At 42.8% G+C, this 22,053-nt stretch overlaps 1 protein-coding gene across 4 annotated transcripts in view; it reads left to right on the forward strand.

Moving 5' to 3' along the window:
- The first annotated feature begins 14,403 nt into the window (after nucleotides 1–14,403).
- LOC119269127 overlaps nucleotides 14,404–22,053 on the forward strand; it is a 9,752-nt gene continuing 2,102 nt past the window's right edge. The window contains exons 1-7 of one of the 4 annotated variants that reach the window (XM_037550889.1): nucleotides 14,404–14,604; nucleotides 14,706–14,820; nucleotides 15,485–16,521; nucleotides 17,864–19,443; nucleotides 19,564–19,679; nucleotides 20,394–21,187; nucleotides 21,607–21,719. In XM_037550889.1, coding sequence (XP_037406786.1) covers nucleotides 14,506–14,604; nucleotides 14,706–14,820; nucleotides 15,485–16,521; nucleotides 17,864–19,443; nucleotides 19,564–19,679; nucleotides 20,394–21,187; nucleotides 21,607–21,719 — 3,854 coding nt within the window. In that variant the 5' untranslated portion in view covers nucleotides 14,404–14,505. Of the gene's footprint in view, nucleotides 14,605–14,703; nucleotides 14,821–15,187; nucleotides 15,248–15,484; nucleotides 16,522–17,863; nucleotides 19,444–19,563; nucleotides 19,680–20,393; nucleotides 21,188–21,606; nucleotides 21,720–22,053 lie in introns of those variants that run through there. The other 3 variants (XM_037550890.1, XM_037550892.1, XM_037550891.1) reach the window with 3 other exon arrangements.

Here is a 22,053-nt window from a genome sequence, read left to right on the forward strand (position 1 = left end):
TCCCCCCTTGCTCCTTTATATATGGGGGCAGGGGGCACCCTAGAACACACAAGTTGATTGTTCCAAGCCGTGTGCGGTGCCCCCCTCCACCATAATCCACCTCGATCATATCGTAGCGGTGCTTAGGTGAAGCCCTGCGTCGGTAGCAACATCATCACCGTCATCACGCCGTCGTGCTAACGAAACTCTCCCGTGAAGCTCTGCTGGATCGGAGTTCGTGGGACGTCATCGAGCTGAACGTGTGCTGAACATGGAGGTGCCCTGCTTTCGGTACTTGGATCGGTCAGATCGTGAAGACGTTCGACTACATCAACCGCATTCTCATAACGCTTCCGCTTACGGTCTACGAGGGTACGTGGATGATACTCTTCCCTCTCGTTGCTATGCATCACCATGATCTTGCGTGTGCGTAGGATTTTTTTTGAAATTACTACGTTCCCCAACATCCGCATGCTTTAACCATCCGCTATGCATTGGAGCTTCTGAAAGCATGCGCTGAATATGCCCAAACCATCGCAGATGATGTTGGACAAACTTCTCTTCAATTGGTGCTACCCCAACTCTATCTCGTATATCATCATTCCGGCCTCGATCCTTCCTCATGTGGCCACATATCCATCTCAACATACGCATCTCCGCCACACCTAACCGTTGAGCATGTCACCTTTTAGTCGGCCAACACTCCACAAAATAGTTCACCAATGGGATTATAGTTTAACAATAAAGTAGTGGTCCTCAATAGTTGCAGCCCGATTCCTACACGAAAATTGTGAAAGAGATCAACTAATTTCATGCTGAACAAAAAAAATTACCCCAGACAAATGTGTACCGACCTTACACCTCTCTCGTATCTTCTTCTAGCCCTCATCTGCTCCTAAGCAGATGTGTTATACAAGGGGGAGGTGGCGACTATTGGATCAAGCGCTTATCCTCCTATTTCTTCGCACTCTCAAGTCGTCGATGGTGCCACACCTCCTCCTCCACATAGCCGACCACCTGCGTCGCGACTGACCCACCGCTCGTCGTGTCGGCTGCCATGATCCATGAGGATGGATGCGTCTTCTGGGCTCGATAGATCGCTTGCATTGAGCGCGGTCCGACCCCCACCCCCAAGGTCATGCTCCTAACCAATCCACCTCTTGTTCGGATCATAGTTTTTTTCCAGACATGTGATGTTGTGATGTCGTCTTATGGGATGGGATAGGTTAATGGGATGGTATAAGTGGCCTAGTTTACCAGATGATTGGATTCATAGGACAGTTGGGCCATGAATCTGCACAGTTAGCCAAGGCAGAAGTGCACCTAGATCTGACGGTCTAGGACAACCGAACCATGAGATCGAACGGCTAAAAACACATATGGCATGAGAAGGCTCGGTTTAGGCTCAGTCTTACTGTGTTAAAAAATTAAAAGGAAGACCAATTAAACCCACAAACCACAATGAAAAATTGAATCCTTGCAAAGAAAAATCAAAACTGAATGCCCTGCATAACATGCCATGTATGCTCAAAATAGATAACTGAATCAACGAGACAGCTAGATTAATATCAGGGGAAATAATGAAGTGCATGGGTCAACTTAAGGGGACAAAGATATTAGCGTGTTGGGGCACCAATTGCCGGAAGTGAAGGAAATATGCCCTAGAGGCAATAATAAAGTTGTTATTTATATTTCCTTATATCATGATAAATGTTTATTATTCATGCTAGAATTGTATTAACCGGAAACTTAGTACATGTGTGAATACATAGACAAACAAAGTGTCCCTAGTATGCCTCTACTTGACTAGCTCGTTAATCAAAGATGGTTATGTTTCCTGACCATAGACATGTGTTGTCATTTGATGAACGGGATCACATCGTTAGAGAATGATGTGATGGACAAGACCCATCCGTTAGCTTAGCACTATGATCGTTTAGTTTATTGCTATTGCTTTCTTCACGACTTATACATGTTCCTATAACTATGAGATTATGCAACTCCCGAATACCGTAGGAACACTTAGTGTGCTATCGAACATCACAATGTAACTGGGTGATTATAAAGATGCTCTACAGGTGTCTTCGATTGTGTTTGTTGAGTTGACATAGATCGAGATTAGGATTTGTCACTTCATGTATCGGGGAGGTATCTCTGGGCCTTCTCCGTAGTGCACATCACTATGAGCCTTGCAAGCAATGTCACTAATGAGTTAGTCATGGGATGATGCATTATGGAATGAGTAAAAAGACTTGCCGGTGACGAGATTGAACTAGGTATGATGATACCGATGATCGAATCTCGGGCAAGTGACATACCGATGACAAAGGGAACAACGTATGTTGTTATGCGGTTTGACCGATAAAGATATTCGTAGAATATGTAGGAGCCAATATGTGCATCCAGGTTCCGCTATTGGTTATTGACTGGAGATGTGTCTCGGTCATGTCTACATAGTTCTCGAACCCGTAGGGTCCGCAGGCTTAACGTTCGATGATGATTTGTATTATGAGTTATGTGATTTGATGACCGAAGTTTGTTCGGAGTCCCGGATGAGATCACGGACATGACGAGGAGTCTCGAAATGGTCGATAGGTAAAGATTCATATATTGGAAGGCTATATTCGGACATCGAAAAGGTTCCGAGTGATTCAGGTATTTTTCAGAGAACCGGGAAGTTACGGGAATTCACCGGGGGAAGTATTGGGCCTTATTGGGCTTTAGTGGAAATGAGAGAAGGGCCACAAGGGGAGGCAGCGCGCCCCCCATGGGCTGGTCCAATTGGACTAGGAGGGGGGCGCCCCCCTCTTTCTTTCTCCCTCTCCCTCTCCTTCCTTCTTCTCCTACTTGGACTAGGAAAGGGGGAAACCGACTCCTACTAGGAGTAGGATCCCCCCTTTGGGCGCGCCCCTTGAGGTCGGCCCTCCTCCTCCTCCCCTCCTTTATATACGGGGGAGGGGGCACCCCATAGACACACAAGTTGATCTTTAGCCGTGTGCGGTGCCCCCCTCCACAGTTTTCCACCTCGGTCATATTGTCGTAGTGCTTAGGCGAAGCCCTGCGTTGGTAACTTCATCATCACCGTCAACACGCCATTGTGCTGACGCAACTCACCCTCGACCTCAACTGGATCAAGAGTACGAGGGACGTCACCGAGCTGAACGTGTGCAGATCGCGGAGGTGTCGTGCGTTCGGTACTTGATAGGTTGGATCGCGAAGACGTTCGACTACATCAACCGCGTTACTAAACGCTTCCTCTTTGGTCTACGAGGGTGCGCAGACACACTCTCCCCTCTCGTTGCTATGCATCTTCTAGATAGATCTTGCGTGATCGTAGGAATTTTTTTAAAATATTGTGTTCCCCAACAGGAAGGGCATTCATGACTAATGGAGGACTAAATCCTCTCCTCTTTGTTTTAAGAAGAGGAAATACTTCGCTGGAGCTAGTGGAGCATACAAAAAAATTATTTGGGTAAATATTGACGTGTAGTTTTGTACAAGACAAAGTGGTAATATTTAAGCTTTCTTGTACATGTTGTTTCGTATCTCCAAACTTTTTAGCATGTCCAACATGGAAGCAAAATGTAATTGCTCTAGGGATCAAACATTAGCAATGTAAGCAACAAAATTTTCATAAAGCTCTTGTTATATGCTAATTATGGTTGGTAGTTGATGAAGAAGAAATATCTTGTTTTGGTAGCACGCTCTATACACCCACTGGAGGAAGTACCTAGAGTGAACGATACTCTGCATTTAAGGGCCTATTTGAGTTTGTAGGATCGAAAGTATGTCTAGAGGGGGGTGATTAGACTACTTGACCAAATAAAAGATCTAGACTTTTCCCAATTTTAGTTCTAGGCAGATTTTAGCAACTTAACACAAGTCAAGCAATCAACCTACACATGCAATTCTAAGAGTCTAGCAGCGGAAAGTAAAACAATTGCATATGAAGGTAAAGGGAGGAGTTTGGAGTGTGCAAACGCAATTGAGACACGGAGATTTTTGGCGTGGTTCCGATAGGTGGTGCTATCGTACATCCACGTTGATGGAGACTTCAACCCACGAAAGGTAACGGTTGCACGAGTCCACGGAGGGCTCCACCCACTAAGGATCCACGAAGAAGCAACCTTGTCTATCCCACCATGGCCGTCATCCACGAAGGACTTGCCTCACTCGGGTAGATCTTCACGAAGTAGGCGATCTCCTTGCCCTTACAAACTCATTGGTTCAACTCCACAATCTTGACGGAGGCTCCCAAGTGACACCTAACCAATCTAAGAGACACCACTCTCCAAGAGGTAATAAATGGTGTGTTGATGATGAACTCCTTGCTCTTGTGCTTCAAATGATAGTCTCCCCAACACTCAACTCTCTCTCACAGGATTTGGATTTGGTGGAAAGATGATTTGAGTGGAAAGCAACTTGGGGAAGGCTAGAGATCAAGATTTATGTGGTTGGAGTGGAATATCTTGACCTCAACACAAATGTAGGTGGTTCTCTCTCAGAAAATGTATGTTGGAAGTGTAGGCATGTTCTGATGGCTCTCTCCATGAATGAAGAGTGGGTGGAGGGGTATAAATAGCCTCCACATAAAATCTAACCGTTACACACAAATCATCAAACTCGGTGGGACCGAATCATGAAACTCGATCAGACAGATTTAGTTCAAAATGTGAACGTTAGGATTCTCGGTGGGACCGACATGTCAACTCGGTGGGACTGATTTCATTAGGGTTAGGGCATAATGTAATCTCAGTGAGACCGATTACACAAACTCAGTGGGACCGATTTTGGTAATGGACTAACAAAGAGTTGGTCAGGCAAACTCAGTGGGACCGATTCACTCATCTCGGTTGGACCGAAACGTTACGAAAGGGAAACAGAGAGTTTGCATTGCAATCTCGGTGGGACCGATCGCTCATCTCAGTTGGACTGAAATGTTATGAAGGGAAACAGAGAGATTACAATCCCATCTCGGTGAGACCGAGATCCCTATCGGTGAGACCGAAAAGACTAGGGTTTCTGGTAGTGGCTATGTCAACTGAACTCAGTGGCGCCGGATAGAAAGTTTCAGTGGGGCCGAATTTGACTTTTGGTTTGGGACATATGTGGATTTGAGAAAGCAGTTGAGGGTTTTGGAGCATATCACTAAGCACTTTGAGCAAGCAAGCCATTAAGCAACACCTCATCCCCTCTTAATAGTATTGGCTTTTCCTATGGACTCAATGTGATCTTGGATCACTTAAAATGAAAAGATGTAGAGTCCTGAGCTTTGAGCTTGAGCCAATTCTTTGTCCTTAGAGGTGTCTCGATCTATCTCTATAGATCTTGATGCCTAATATATAAGCAGGTTCTCCAAGGTCCTTCATTGAAAAACACTTATTCAAGTAGGCCTTTATGCTTTCCAAGAATTCTATATCATTTCCCATCAATAGTATGTCATCCACATATAATATGAGAAATGCTACAGAGCTCCCACTCACTTTCTTGTAAACACAGGCTTCTCCATAAGTCTGCGTAAACCCAAACGCTTTGATCATATCATCAAATCGAATGTTCCAACTCCGAGATGCTTGCACCAGCCCATAGATTGAGCGTTGGAGCTTGCACACCTTGTCAGCATTCTTAGGATCGAAAAAACCTTCTGGCTGCATCATATACAATTCTTCCTTAAGGAAACCATTAAGGAATGTCGTTTTGACGTCCATTTGCCATATCTCATAATCATAGAATGCGACAATTGCTAACATGATTCGGACGGACTTCAGCTTCACTACGGGTGAGAAAGTCTCATCATAGTCAACCCCTTGAACTTGTTGATAACCCTTAACGATAAGCCGAGCCTTATAGATGGTCACATTACCATCCGCGTGTGTATTCTTCTTAAAGATCCATTTATTTTCTATGGCTCGCCAATCATCGGGCAGGTCAGTCAAAGTCCATACTTCGTTTTCATACATGGATCCTATCTCGGATTTCATGGCTTCAAGCCATTTGTCGGAATCTGGGCCCGCCATCGCTTCTTCATAGTTCGAAGGTTCACCATTGTCCAACAACATGATTTCTAGGACAGGGTTACCGTACCACTCTGGTGCAGAACGTGTCCTTGTGGACCTACAAAGTTTAGTAGTAACTTGATCTGAAGTTCCTTGATCATCATCATTAACTTCCTCTCTAGTTAGTGCAGGCACCGCAGAAACATTTTCCTGCGCTACTCTCCGGTTCGAGAGGCGGTACTTCATCAAGTTCCACTTTCCTCCTACTTACTTCTTTCGAGAGAAACTCTTTCTCTAGAAAGGATCCATTCTTGGCAACAAAGACCTTGCCTTCGGATCTGAGGTAGAAGGTATACCCAATAGTTTCCTTAGGGTATCCTATGAAGACCCATTTTTCCGACTTGGGTTCGAGCTTTTTAGGTTGAAGTTTCTTGACATAAGCATCGCATCCCCAAACTTTCAGAAATGACAGCTTAGGTTTCTTCCCAAACCATAATTCATATGGTGTCGTCTCAACGGATTTCGATGGAGCCCTATTTAAAGTGAATGCGACAGTCTCTAAAGCATAACCCCAAAATGACAGCGGTAGATCGGTAAGAGACATTATAGATCACACCATATCCAGTAGAGTGCAATTATGACGTTCGGACACACCATTACGCTGAGGTGTTCCAGGCGGCGTGATTTGTGAAACAATTCCACATTTCCTTAAGTGCGTGCCAAATTCGTGACTCAAATATTCTCCCCCGCGATCTGATCATAAGAACTTTATTTTCCTGTCACGTTGATTCTCTACCTCATTCTGAAATTCCTTGAACTTTTCAAAGGTCTCAGACTTGTGTTTCATTAAGAAGACATACCCATATCTACTTAAGTCATCAGTGAGGGTGAGAACATAATGATAACCACCGCGAGCCTCAACGCTCATTGGACCGCACACATTAGTATGTATGATTTCCAATAAGTTGGTTGCTCGCTCCATTGTTCCGGAGAACGGAGTCTTGGTCATTTTGCCCATGAGGCATGGGTCGCATGTGTCAAATGATTCATAATCAAGAGACTCCAAAAGTCCATCTGCATGGAGTTTCTTCATGCGTTTGACACCAATGTGACCAAGGCGGCAGTGCCACAAGTATGTGGGACTATCATTACCAACCTTACATCTTTTGGCATTCACACTATGAATATGTGTACCATCACGTTCGAGATTAAATAAGAATAAACCATTGACCAGCGGGGCATGACCATAAAACATATCTCTCATATAAATAGAATAACCATTATTCTTAGATTTAAATGAGTAGCCATCTCGCATTAAACGAGATCCGGATACAATGTTCATGCTCAAAGCTAGCACTAAATAACAATTATTGAGGTTTAAAACTAATCCCGTAGGTAAATGTGGAGGTAGCGTGCCGACGGCGATCACATCGACCTTGGAACCATTCCCGACGCGCATCGTCACCTCGTCCTTCGCCAGTCTCCGCTTATTCCACAACTCCTGTTTTGAGTTACAAATATGAGCAACTACACCGGTATTAAATACCCAGGAGCTACTATGAGTGCTGTTTAGGTACACATCAATAACATGTATATCACATATACCTTTGGTATTGCTGGCCTTCTTATTCGCTAAGTACTTGGGGCAGCTCCGCTTCCAGTGATCGTTTCCCTTGCAATAAAAGCACTCAGTCTCAGGCTTGGGTCCATTCTTTGGCTTCTTCCCGGCAGCTTGCTTACCAGGCGCGGCAACTCCCTTGCCGTCCTTCTTGAAGTTCTTTTTACCCTTGCCTTTCTTGAACTTAGTGGTTTTATTCACCATCAACACTTGATGTTCCTTTTTGATCTCCACCTCCGCTGATTTTAGCATTGAATATACCTCGGGAATGGTCTTTTCCATCCCCTGCATATTGAAGTTCATCACAAAGCTCTTGTAGCTAGGTGGAAGCGACTAAAGGATTCTGTCAACGACCGTGTCATCTGGGAGATTGACTCCCAGATGAGACAAGCGGTTGTGCAACCCAGACATTTTGAGTATGTGCTCGCTGACAGAACTGTTCTCCTCCATCTTACAACTGTAGAACTTGTCGGAGACTTCATATCTCTCGACTCGGGCATGAGCTTGGAAAACCATTTTCAGCTCTTGGAACATCTCATGTGCTCCATGTTGCTCAAAACGCTTTTGGAGCCCCGGTTCTAAGCTGTAAAGCATGCCGCACTAAACTAGGGAGTAACCATCACTACGCGACTGCCAGGCGTTCATAACGTCTTGAGTTGCTAGGAAAACAGGTGCGTCACCTAGCGGTGCTTCAAGGACATATGCTTTCTTGGCAGCTATGAGGATAATCATCAGGTTACGGACCCAGTCCGTGTAGTTGTTGCCATCGTCTTTCAGCTTGGTTTTCTCTAGGAATGCGTTGAAGTTGAGGGCAAAATTAGCGTGGGTCATTTGATCTACAAGACATATTGCAAAGTTTTAGACTATGTTCATGATGATTAAGTTCATCTAATCAAATTATTTAATGAACTCCCACTTAGATTGACATCCCTATAGTCATCTAAGTGATACATGATGCGAGTCAACTAGGTCGTGTCCGATCATCACATGAGACGGATTAGTCATCATCGGTGAACATCTTCATGTTGATCGTATCTTCTATACGACTCATGTTCGACCTTTCGGTCTTCCGTGTTCCGAGGCCATGTCTGTACATGCTAGTCTCGTCAAGTCAACCTAAGTGTATTGCGTGTGTAAATCTGGCTTACACCCGTTTTATGCGAACGTTAGAACCTATCACACCCGATCATCACGTGGTGCTTCGGAACAACGGACTTTAGCAACGGTGCACAGTTAGGGGGAACACAATTCTTGAAATTTTAGTGAGAGATCATCTTATTTTAAGCTACCGTCATTCTAAGCGAATAAGGTGTAAAACATGATAAACATCACATGCAATCAAATAGTGACATGATATGGCCTATATCATTTTGCTCCTTTTGATCTCCATCTTCGGGGCGCCATGATCATCATCGTCACCGGCATGACACCATGATCTCCATCATCGTGTCTTCATGAAGTTGTCTCGCCAACTATTACTTCTACTACTATGGCTAACAGTTAGCAATAAAGTAAAGTAATTACAAGGCATTTTCAGTGACACGCAGGTCATAAATAATTAAGACAACTCCTATGGCTCCTGCCGGTTGTCATACTCATCGACATGCAAGTCGTGATTCCTATTACAAGAACATGATCAATCTCATACATCACATATATCATTCATCACATTTTTTTGTCCATATCACATCACATAGCATACCCTGCAAAAACAAGTTAGACGTCCTCTAATTGTTGTTGCATGTTTTTACGTGGCTGCTAGGGTTTCTAGCAAGAACGTTTCTTAGCTACGCAAAAACCACAACGTGATATGCCAATTTCTATTTACCCTTCATAAGGACCCTTTTCATCGAATCCGATCTGACTAAAGTGGGAGAGACAGACACCCGCTAGCCAGCTTATGCAACTAGTGCATGTCAGTCGGTCGAACCTGTCTCACGTAAGCGTACGTGTAAGGTCGGTCCGGGCCGCTTCATCCCACGATGCCGCCGAATCAAGATAAGACTAGTAACGATAAGTAAATTGACAAAATCAACGCCCACAACAACTTGTGTTCTATTCGTGCATATAAACTACACATAGACCTAGCTCATGATGCCACTGTTGGGGATCGTTGCAGAAATTAAAAAATTTATACGCATCACCAAGATCAATCTATGGAGAAACTAGCAACAAGAGAGAGGGGAATGCATCTTCATACCCTTGAAGATCGCGATGCGGAAGCATTGCAAGAACGCGGTCGGTGGAGTCGTACACGAAGCGATTCAGATCGCGGCCGAATCCGATCTAAGCACCGAACAACGGCGCCTCTGCGTTCAACACACATGCAGCCCGGTGACGTATCCCGCACCTTGATCCAGCAAGGAGAGAGGGAGAGGTTGGGGAAGACTCCGTCTAGAAGCAGCACGATGGCGTGGTGGTGGAGGAGGAGCGTGGCATTCCAGCAGGGCTTCGCCAAGTATTGCGAGAGACGAGGAGGGAGAGGGGTAGGGCTGCGCCAAGAGAGAGGGAGACTCGTGTCTCTGGCAGCCCCAAAAACCCCACTATATATAGGGGGAGGGGAGGGGCTGCGCCCCCATCTAGGGTTCCCCCCTAGGGGTGGTGGCCAGCCCTAGATGCATCTAGGGGGGCGGCCAGAGGGGGAGAGGGGGGGCACCCTAGGTGGGCCTTAGGCCCATCTGAGCCTAGGGTTTCCCCTTCTCCCCTTCCCTGTGCCTTGTGCCTCTCGTGGGAGGCGCACCAGCCCACCTAGGGGCTGGTCCCTTCCCACACTTGGCCCACGCGGGCCTCCGGGGCTGGTGGCCCCTCCCGATGGACCCCGAACCCTTCCGGTGGACCCGGTACGTTAACGATAACGCCCAGAACACTTCCGGTGTCCAAAATGGGACTTCACATATATAAATCTTTACCTTCGGACCATTCCGGAACTCCTCGTGGCATCCGGGATCTCATCCGGGACTCCGAACAACATTCGGTAACCACGTACATCTATTCCCTATAACCCTAGCGTCATCGAACCTTAAGCGTGTAGACCCTATGGGTTCGGGAGGCATGCAGACATGACCGAGACATCTCTCCGGCCAATAACCAATAGCGGGATCTGGATACCCATGTTGGCTCCCACATACTCCACGATGATCTTATCGGATGAACCACGATGTCGGGGATTCAATCAATCCCGTACACAATTTCCTTTGTCTACCGGTATGATGCTTGCCCGAGATTAGATCGTTGGTATCCCTATACCTTGTTCAATCTCGTTTCCGGCAAGTCTCTTTACTCGTTCATAACACATCATCCCGTGATCAACTCCTTGGTCACATTGAGCTCTTTATGATGATGTCCTACCGAGTGGGCCCAGAGATACCCCTCCGTCACACGGAGTGACAAATCCTAGTCTCGATTCGTGCCAACTCAACAGACACTTTCAGAGATACCCATAGTGCACCTTTATAGCCACCCAGTTACGTTGTGACGTTTGGCACACCCAAAGCATTCCTACGGTATCCGGAAGTTGCACAATCTAATGGTCTAAGGAAATGATACTTGACATTAGAAAAGCTTTAGCAGACGAACTACACGATCTTGTGCTATGCTTAGGATTGGGTCTTGTCCATCACATCATTCTCCTAATGATGTTATCCCGTTATCAATGACATCCAATGTCCATGGTTAGGAAAACGTAACCATCTATTGATCAACGAGCTAGTCAACTAGAGGCTCACTAGGGACATGTTGTGGTCTATGTATTCACACATGTATTACGATTTTCGGATAACACAATTATAGCATGAACAATAGACAATTATCATGAACAAGGAAATATAATAATAACCATTTTATTATTGCCTCTAGGGCATATTTCCAACATGTAGGACCTTGACTTGGAACGTCTTTCCTTGCTTCTACTCTTGTAGAACTTGTTGAAGTTCTTCAGCATTAGACTCAATTCTTCATTGAAGGTTTGCTTCTCACTTGATTATGTGGGAGCATCACACGAGGCTTTGTAAGCACCACTTGACTTGTTGTGAAGCTCTTTCTTATCCTTGAGTGACATCTCATGAGCAACAATTCTTCCAATAACTTCCGTTGGCTTGAGATCTTTGTAATTGGGCATCATTTGGATCAATGTGCACACGGTATCATATTTTCCATCCAAGTCTCTTAGGATCTTATTGATGATGAATCTATCGGTCATCTCTTCACTTCCTAAGCCGGCAATCTCATTTGTGATGAGAGCAAGCCTAGAGTACATTTCAGCGACGCCTTCACCATCCTTCATTTTGAACTTGTCAAGCTGACTTTGAAGCACATCCAATTTGGATACCTTGACAGATTCGGTACCTTCATGCATATCAATCAAAGTATCCCAAATTTCCTTTGCATTTTCAAGACGTCTGATTTTGTTGAATTCTTCGGGGCATAATCCGTTGAAGAGAATATCACAAGCTTGAGCATTGTATTGTAGCATCTTCAACTCTTCCGCGGTACCTTCACGGTTTGGTTCTCTTCCATCAAAGAATTCATCTTGCAAGCCAATACACTCAATAGCCCAAACGGCAGGGTTATGTCCAAGAATATGCATTTTCATCTTATGTTTCCAACTAGTAAAATTTGTACCATCAAAGTAAGGACCTCTACGGTGGTAATTTCCCTCGCTAGACGCCATACTCTCCTAGGTTGTGAAACCAAGGCTATGACCATCAAAAACTCTGGAAATAAAAGCAAATGAAGACTAATGCTCTGATACCACTTGTAGGCTCAAAAGTATGTCTAAAGGGGGATGATTAGACTACCTGACTAAATAAAAGATCTAGCCTTTTCCCAATTTTCAGTTCTAGGCAGATTTTAATAACTTAGCACAAGTCAAGCAATCAACCTACACATGCAATTCTAAGAGTCTAGCAGCGGAAAGTAAAACAATTGCATATGAAGGTAAAGGGAGGAGTTTGGAGTGTGCAAACGCAATTGAGACACGGAGATTTTTGGCGTGGTTCCGATAGGTGGTGCTATCGTACATCCACGTTGATGGAGACTTCAACCCACGAAAGGTAACGGTTGCACGAGTCCACGGAGGGCTCCACCCACTAAGGATCCACGAAGAAGCAACCTTGTCTATCCCACCATGGCCGTCACCCACGAAGGACTTGCCTCACTCGGGTAGATCTTCACGAAGTAGGCGATCTCCTTGCACTTACAAACTCATTGGTTCAACTCCACAATCTTGACGGAGGCTCCCAAGTGACACCTAACCAATCTAAGAGACACCACTCTCCAAGAGGTAATAAATGGTGTGTTGATGATGAACTCCTTGCTCTTGTGCTTCAAATGATAGTCTCCCCAACACTCAACTCTCTCTCTCACAGGATTTGGATTTGGTGGAAAGATGATTTGAGTGGAAAGCAACTTGGGGAAGGCTAGAGATCAAGATTTATGTGGTTGGAGTGGAATATCTTGACCTCAACACAAATGTAGGTGGTTCTCTCTCGGAAAATGTATGTTGGAAGTGTAGGCATGTTCTGATGGCTCTCTCCATGAATGAAGAGTGGGTGGAGGGGTATAAATAGCCTCCACATAAAATCTAACCGTTACACACAAATCATCAAACTCGGTGGGACCGAATCATGAAACCCGATCAGACAGATTTAGTTCAAAATGTGAACGTTAGGATTCTCGGTGGGACCGACATGTCAACTCGTTGGGACCGATTTCATTAGGGTTAGGGCATAACGTAATCTCGGTGAGACCGATTACACAAACTCGATGAGACTGATTTTGGTAATTGACTAACAGAGAGTTGGTCAGGCAAACTCGGTGGGACCGATTCGCTCATCTCGGTTAGACCGAAACGTTATGAAAGGAAAACCGAGAGTTTGCATTGCAATCTCGGTGGGATCGATCACTCATCTCGGTTGGACCGAAACATTACGAAGGGAAACAGAGAGATTACAATCCCATCTTGGTGAGACCGAGATCCCTATCGGTGAGACCGAAAAGACTAGAGTTTCTGGCAGTGGCTATGTCAACTGAACTCAGTGGCGCCGGATAGAAAGTTTCGATGGGGCCGAGTTTGATTTTTGGTTTGGGACATATGTGGATGTGAGAAAGTAGTTGAGGGTTTTGGAGCATATCACTAAGCACTTTGAGCAAGCAAGTCATTAAGCAACACCTCATCCCCTCTTAATAGTATTGACTTTTCCTATAGACTCAATGTGATCTTGGATCACTTAAAATAAAAAGATGTAGAGTCCTGAGCTTTGAGCTTGAGTCAATTCTTTGTCCTTAAAATTTTGAGGGATCCACTTTTCTCATCTATGCCATGCCAATCATTGAGCTTTCCTGAAATGTTTATCTTGAAATAGTATGAGCTCAATGAACTATATGTTGTTAGGAATTACCAAAACCACCCAGAGATAGTTGCACTTTCAGAGTTGCAGAATATGTAAAACGCAGTAATAGATAAAATACAGAAATTAAATGGCATATCATCTTCATCAATATTATAGGATCAATATGGCTGTTTGATTGTGCGCAAGAGAAACACAGGATTCTTCACACAAGGTTAGAGTGGATATAAAATTTTCTATTGAACCTAGTACATATGAATCATAAGAAAAGAGTCATACGAATTATATAATCCTAAGAACCAAACAACTTAAAATCCTCCCAAATTCCTTTTGAATCCTTTTCCTTTGAACCAAAAGGCCTAAAAAGGAATCCTCTCTCTCTCTCAAAAAAAAAAAAAACCACCGCCTCGTCTCTTGTCGCTCCCGCACGTGCCGCGCACGAGGCAGTCGATTCCCGTTCCGGATTCCGATTCCCATCGCCGGCCCTCTCTGGGCAGAGGAAGGTGGAAGCCCTCGGCGCGCCGCACAAACCCTAAACCCCACCATCCCCACAAATCACGCCGGAATGGCGGCGGAGACGGCGGAGAACGACTCATCGCAGGAAACCCCGCCCCTCGCTGCCACCGCCGGTGCCGCCGGCGGCCCCAATCCCTGCTGCGCCAAGGTAACCGGACCCCCTTCTCCTCGACTCTTTGCGACGCGTTCTCTTTTCGGTCTGTTCGCTTTCTTGATGGATCCCCTTTTTTTGTTTCTCTGGTTCCGTAGCTATGGAAGAAGTACCAGCAAATTGAGAAGGGCCGGGCGGTTCTGCGGGAGGCGGTGAAGCTCCTGAACAGCGAGATTGACAAGGTGCGGAATGAGAAATCAGCTCTGGCCGAAGGTACGGAGTTCTCTAACTCGTTCATGCTGTGCTGATCTGGTTGATTCCTTCCGCATTATGATTCTAGCTAGCTGGAGTGTGTTGGAACGCTCACTTTGCAAGATGAACAAGAACAAAACTAAATTTTGGCGTGTCACACTTTAGCTTGCTACTCCCTCCGTTTCAAAATAGATGACTCAACTATATACTAACTTTAGTACAAAATTGGGTCATCTATTTTACAACGGAGGGAGTATATGTTAAGCCACTAATTGACCTTATAATAAAATCCTCTTCTTCATCTAGAGAAAACAAAAGCCTTTGTGTATTAAAAGATTGTTGTTCTGAAGTATCTAATGCTCTAAATTCTAATCTAATGGCATGCTAGTAGCATGCTACCAGGAATTTAACAGAAGGTGTCTATCCCACAGAAGATGAGCCTTTCAAAGTATGTTTATTTTCTCCTAATGCTTTTTTATACTCTTTGATAACATCCACTATTTCATCTGTAATATAGACCTTGTCCATGTTGCATGTAGCTAGAAATTTAAATACTTGAGGCTTCTGTTATGATCAATCCATAAGGCGTTCTGGTTTCTACATATCTTTACCACTTCATCTTTGAACCTTTTGGTATGTACATCATGCACTAATAGGTTGTTCTTTCTGCTTTCTGGATGATCAGTGTGCAAGGAGGAGCGTCTCCGAGCTGATTCAGCAGAAGCAGCTAGGGAAACCGAATCTGATGCCAGAGATATATTAGAGAAAGAGGTAATTGAACTGAAGGCAGAGAACTCAGCCCTGCATCAAAAACAAAATTTCAGCAAAAACAGTGACGAGCTCTTACGCATCTCTGAGTTGGAGGAAGAAAATAGAAGGCTCAAACAGGTTTTAGGAGAAGAAAAACTGAAAAGGGATTCTGAGAAGAAAAAGGTCGAAGAAGCAAAGAGCAAGGCTTTAGAAGCGCAAAAATTATTGAAGTCTGAAACACATAAGTCTGAAGAGTACAAAAGGCTTGCTGACACAGAAAGAAAAATAGCCAGTGATTTGAAGGCATCATGTGAAAAATTGAGGACTGAAGTAAATGAAACCAGGGCGCAGTTGTCTGCTCAGATTCAGAAAACAGGGGAGGCACATAAAAAGGCCGAAGCAGAGAAGCAGAAGGCTGCTAGAGAAAAGAAATGTGCTGATTCTGAAAAAATGTTAGCAGAGAAGAACAAAAAACTAATTGAAGTTGAGAGGAAAAAGGCAATGGAAGAGAAGAGCCATTCTAACCATTTGTTTGCACAGTTAGAGGAACAGAAGAAGCTGAATGAAAGCTTACAAGTTAGCATTGAGGCTCAAAGAAAGAATGCTATGTCTGAGAAAAACCGTGCAGACCACTTGTTACAGAAGGTGGAACAGGAGAGAAAACGTAGTGAATGTTTACAGAAGAAGTCTGATGATTTGAGTGCCACTAGGGATATGGTTTCTCTTGGCAAACATGGAATACAACATATTGATGTAGCTACTGAAAGTGCTAACATAAAACTTCTCAAAGAGAAGCTGAAGCGAAAGAAAGATCAACTAAAGCATGTGAAAAGGGAATCAAAGTTGGAGAAATCATTGATAAGAAAAGAAATTGAGCTCCTAAAACAGGACTGGATGAAGCCGCTGAATCGGTTTAACATGCTTGATGACTATCTTGCTAGTGGTGTTGAAGGTATTCATGCAATGAAAAAGGTATGTATCCTGATAGCTACTTACCAGTATCATGAGTTCTATGAAGGAAGGTAGTTAAGTAGAATTTGATGCTCAAAGGTATCAGGGTAGTGTATAATTTCAAATTCAACGTACAATAGCTCACTATTGCAAACACAGAATTTCTTCACATGGATATGTAAATATTTTTGCAAAATTGTCTACATGGTGGGTTTTTTTTCTGCTAGTCTGCTCAGATTGTAGAAGGACTAAACGAAAAATCTAGTAATATCATTTCGATGTTTTGGATGCCAGTAGTTTTTTACCATTATAGATGGTCAAGCTTAGATTTTTTTACTGTTCCAAATGCTAAAAGGACCTGCATTCTGTTTTCAAATGGAGACATCGCAGTACTGCTTTTGTCAATCTTCATGTGTTCACATCGAAGAATTGACGGAAGTTAACAGTGGAGGGGTTCGTAGTACGGCAAGAAAAATGTTAGGTCCTCTATTCTCGAATTTGATATCATTTTGGATGCTCGATCTACCAGTTCTAACTTTTGCCATTCCTATATTAACATGTTAAAGGAGTATTAAAAAAATCTCATTTTATGATAGTTTTAACAATATTGAATATTGTTATCATTTTGTGCCAGTTTAATACTTAAATGTAAATCTTATTTTATGATAGTTTTAATAACAATAGAAAAATCTATTAAATATTACTGCAGTTTATGTTGCCAATTCCACACTGCAGTGCATAGTTAAGAGAATTTGAATCATAATATAGACACTCAGTACTTGTTACCATGCTTCCCTGTGGTTATTTCATGATAAAAATTTATCTATCATATATACCTCTATACCATTATAAAAAGCATGAGTTGGATGCGATACTTTTCATCTGAGCTGTCCAAAATCTATAATCCAATTTCATAATTATGGATCCAATTGTTTGGAGAAATGTTATATACCCTCCCGTAATCACTCATACTTACATCCTCCCAGTTGTATCCATTGCATCTTATTTACTCTTTAATCTCATTCGGCTTACATGAGAATTGTTGTTTTCTCTTGCTCACAAAATGTGTTGCTCACATGATATTTGTTTTAAACTTTCTGCAAACGCAAGTCCAAAGCACATTTTGATATAACGACTAAAGTGGAGTTCATTTTTTATGTCGCAAGAGGTGCAAATGATATATTTAGACAAAATGATATGCACTTGCCAGTGTTTTTACATGTAGATGCCACTAATATTCTGTTCACCAGCTGCTGTTTTTTATTACTACTATGCACCTACTTTTAAGTTTTAACATTCGCTTAGAACTTTCTCTTGCACCTACTTTTATATGAACTAACGTTATCATTGATCATCTTGGCAGCTGAAGCGTCAACCGGAGGTACATGACCTGGAACGTGCTCTTCGTCCTCATAATCCAGTTGCTGCCCCATATTTCGGGTTACAATCTGGGATTATTCCTTTTACTTCTGCCCCAAGAGAATACACTTCATATCAGTTGCCTAGAGAAAGCTGCACAAGACCAATCTCAGGTACTAGTTCTGAATTGGAGCCTCCCATTGGTTGTGCTCTCAGAACTGAGTCCAAAAATCACCAAAGATCATCACGTCCCACATCCATATCTGATAAAAAGTTCATGGGCTCCCAGGGTAAGGAAAGCCTATTTGTCTCATCAACAGGTACCAGAAAGAACCAGAACCCAACAGGTTCAGAGTTACCCCCTAAAGACGGCAGTACAAGGAAACAAGATAGAGCGCTGCTGGAGATTTCTGGTCATTCATCTCGACGGAAGGCATTGAAGTCATCACTGCCTAGTGGTACAGAAGTTGCAAATCAAATGCCTAATGGTGGTAGGAAGAGAAAAAGGACAAAAAAATCTGTAGAATCACTTTCCCATAAGGCCGTTACAAATGATTATTTGGCAGTCAGTGATGTTCGTTCATGTCCGCAGCAACAAAATATCATCATCCCATGTATAACCAAAGAGGGCTCGCAAAATGATAGCAGGAAATGTCATGTGGCCGTTGATAAATCCTTGAGTGGCTGTGCTAAAGTATTGTCTCCTGGAGCAGCAAATGCTTGCACAGGCAGCAAATTTGCTTCATTGCTCTCTTTTGAGAAATTGGTTGAAGGGGACTGCTTGAAGTTGCTCAATTTAGACAATGATGCTGACGAGGAGAAATACAGAAAGGCAATGGAGAGACCTCTTTCACCAGATGTGCCCATTATTCTACCCACTATAGCTGGAAGGCCTATGTCTCCGCATTTGGTTGATGGCGATGATATTGAATATGATAGAGATTGTTCTGCACCAAGGTCTGATGGCAGTTTGTCGGAAGTTCAGGAATTATCTCAGAATGCTAAGTTTCAATCATCCTATAATAGAACTGAACATGGTGGCAGTGTTAAGGAGCTGTGTGCAAACAATAAATCTAATACAGCAGATAATGATCCTTACAACACCAAATCCGTTGATGCGTCAGTTACAGCTAAATCGGTCAATGTTTCATGTGGGAACGTGGCCTCAAATTCGTTGGTTTCCGTTGCTGTGGATTCGGAAAATACCATGGGACCACAGTTCTTAGAAAGTAGCTGCAGAGGCCATGCAAATGCCAGTTTGCATTTGGCACCTAATAAAAGCAGGCTAAATCAAATGTTTGATACATCATCAGATCCTGAACTGAAAAGTAATGTTGGAACAAGCAAAGCACAAGTAGCTGGGCCAGTCAGTTTGACCTCAAATAGTGTGATTGGTCGTTGTCATGAAGCCGGAAACAACACTATTGACTTTGTTGGAGTTTCTAGTTTGAAAAGAAGCAGCCTAATAAAGATACTTCGCTATTGGCATGCCCTGACTTCTGAAGCTAGTAAACTTTCTGAGGATATTTATGTTGATGGTCCATTGCTAGAAAGAGTATCAACCGAACCATTGCTGCTTCCAGAGTAAGTCTGCTTGCATTGAGCTGACTGCTTTTCTATTCATTTTGGCAGTTGCATGCTCTTCTATTACTACCACGAGCATTCATATTGCGAAAAAAGTAACACTTCTGTTTTCTTATGCAGAGAGAGGGTTCCCCTCATTTTTTCCCTTTTGTTGTGGGATGTTCGTAAATTAACAGCAGAACTTGTTGATCAATACGTTGCTTTGTCGGCTTTTTCCATGACTGGTATGATGGCGGGTAGGCTTTCAATATTTCAGTTTTTTCATCGCTTATTATTCCCCTTTCCCCCTTTTGTGCGTAATAAATAACTGGGTTTGCAACTTGATGTGGTTATGCTATGCAAGAACTTTGTGCAAACATTTTGTTCCTTTATCGGATGGGAGAGTTTAGAAGCAGTTAAGAGTAAAATCAACTAAAGTACCACAAAAAAAGGATTCCATCGAAATCTGTACTTTTTGACTTTGATGCTGTTCCACTAGGTAGAAACTTCTTAAATGCTACAGTTTGATATACAATTGGTAGCCTTTTAGATACTGCTCCTATTTGACTATCATCTCTCATAAAGTTACACAGTGTTACTTCCTACTTCTACCAATAACATTTTATATTCTCACGTGTTAATTGAAATTCCTTGATGGAAGTATTTGAGATTATTCATCAAGTTTAGATTGTGACATGACAAGTAGTTTTCTTCTGAAGTGCTTGTAGGTTATTTGTCAAGTTCAGTTTGTGAGTATTTTTCATCTGGCGAAGTGATTTAACTTTCCTTTTCTATGAGAAACTAGTCCATGCCTTGGTTGTCTTCATCATTCATTGTTATTAACTTATTTTATACTTGAGCCACACCACATGCAATTATGGCTGTACCAAGCTAGTCATTGTATGTTGTACAATAGCTTCTGAATCGTGTTTTCAGACATTATTTTGAAATTTCCATTATTTTCCTTGTAGTGAAACCGTACATGGAAACGAGATTGGGCTTCCTAAAAAGCAATCATCTGGATGTCCTTGTCTCCTTAATTGAGGATTTTCTCGTGAGCAAAGAAGTTATGGTTTGTGATAAAATGGGAGTTAAGAATTCTGATGCAATCAAGCATTGCCACCTAGATGATGAAACTGGTATACAAGTATCCACTAAGCCTGCGACTGTTAATCAGTTTATCTCTGCGTGCATCCTTTTGGCTTCAATATGTGTTAAAGTAGAGAGGCTGGATGTTGCTTTAGAGGTTTCGTACAGAGTTCTTCAGATGGGCAAATTAAACCTTTCTTGGACCATGTTGGCTCTCCATGTCTTTGGTTCTGTATGTGGTGATAAGTTGCGCTTTCTGAAGAGCTGTAACCTTCTCATGACAACTATACGGTTGGTTGTCCTGCTTCTTGAGAGCACAGACACTTCTTCGTGCCTTGTGTCGTCTTATATTCAGTCCAATAGACCAACAGCTTTCCCATCCTGTACACATTGTGTGTTTGATGTGGATACAGTGTCTATAGATGTTTTTATCTCTTCTCTGCTCGATGAGCTAGATTTATGTGTTCTGTCATGGAGCAATCATGCCAATTCAAATGAAGCTATTACAAGGCACAGTTCTCATTCGGGATCAAATGGACTGGAGATCAGTTGTGGTGAATCTTGCAATATCTCCAAGCAAGCAAAACTTACTGAGGATACCAATTATCCTGCAGGGAGAGACCTGTGCTATTTTGCAGAGATAATATCTCTGCTTGAGCTGTTTGGGAACTACATGGTATGGTCAACTTTGTGATCTTATTTGATTTCAGTTTATCTTGATAGTTTATTATTTGATATTATCCAACATGTGAACAATATTGACTGCCAGACAACACATTTTCATGTACCAGGGGGATTTATTTCATAGTTAGATAGTATTAGTTTAATGCTACCTCTGCAAAGTAATATAAGATGTTTTAGGCACTTGACTTATATTACTTTACAGAGGGAGTAGTTTTACTTTTAGCTCCCCTGTCAAATCAGAGTCATTTCAAAAGAACTAAACATCGTCGTTTCTAGCATGATGGCTCTTTTGATGAACTTTGCTTAAGTTAAATCTATTCTTCTTATTATTAGCAGTGATCTAATATCTGCTGTGCAATCGTACACATCATCTGTTTCATTATAGGCTGACTATTCATGTTTGTGTTTTAGAGCTGCGAGTGGACGTACAAAAATGTTGTTGTTCGTCTTCTGAAGATTTTGGAAACGTGCACATGTGAGGAGTATTCAGCTGCTCTCTTGGTACTTGTCAGCCAGCTTGGAAGGTTTGTGCCATTTCCCTTCCTGCTTTGCTTTGAAATTACTTTCACAGTTGTTAAATATGTACTGCCTTCGTTTTTTCTTTATTTCATGTTCTTTACGGGACATGTGTTCTTTCTATTTGATGTTACGAGATTTTAGTAAGAGATACTAGTCATGTACCTACGTATTCCTGTAGTTCCTCCGATCCATATTAATTATCGCTGATTTTGTCTACCCTTTCCTGCATTTAATCTCTTTATTTGTTAGCCACAAAGGGTAAAGACACTCAACATAATATGTGGTTTACCCTTTGCCTTTTAGGAATAGTAAGTATACAGAAGTCTAAAACATCAAATA

Source organism: Triticum dicoccoides, chromosome 3A, assembly GCF_002162155.2.
Source record: "Triticum dicoccoides isolate Atlit2015 ecotype Zavitan chromosome 3A, WEW_v2.0, whole genome shotgun sequence".
NCBI lineage: Eukaryota > Viridiplantae > Streptophyta > Magnoliopsida > Poales > Poaceae > Triticum > Triticum dicoccoides.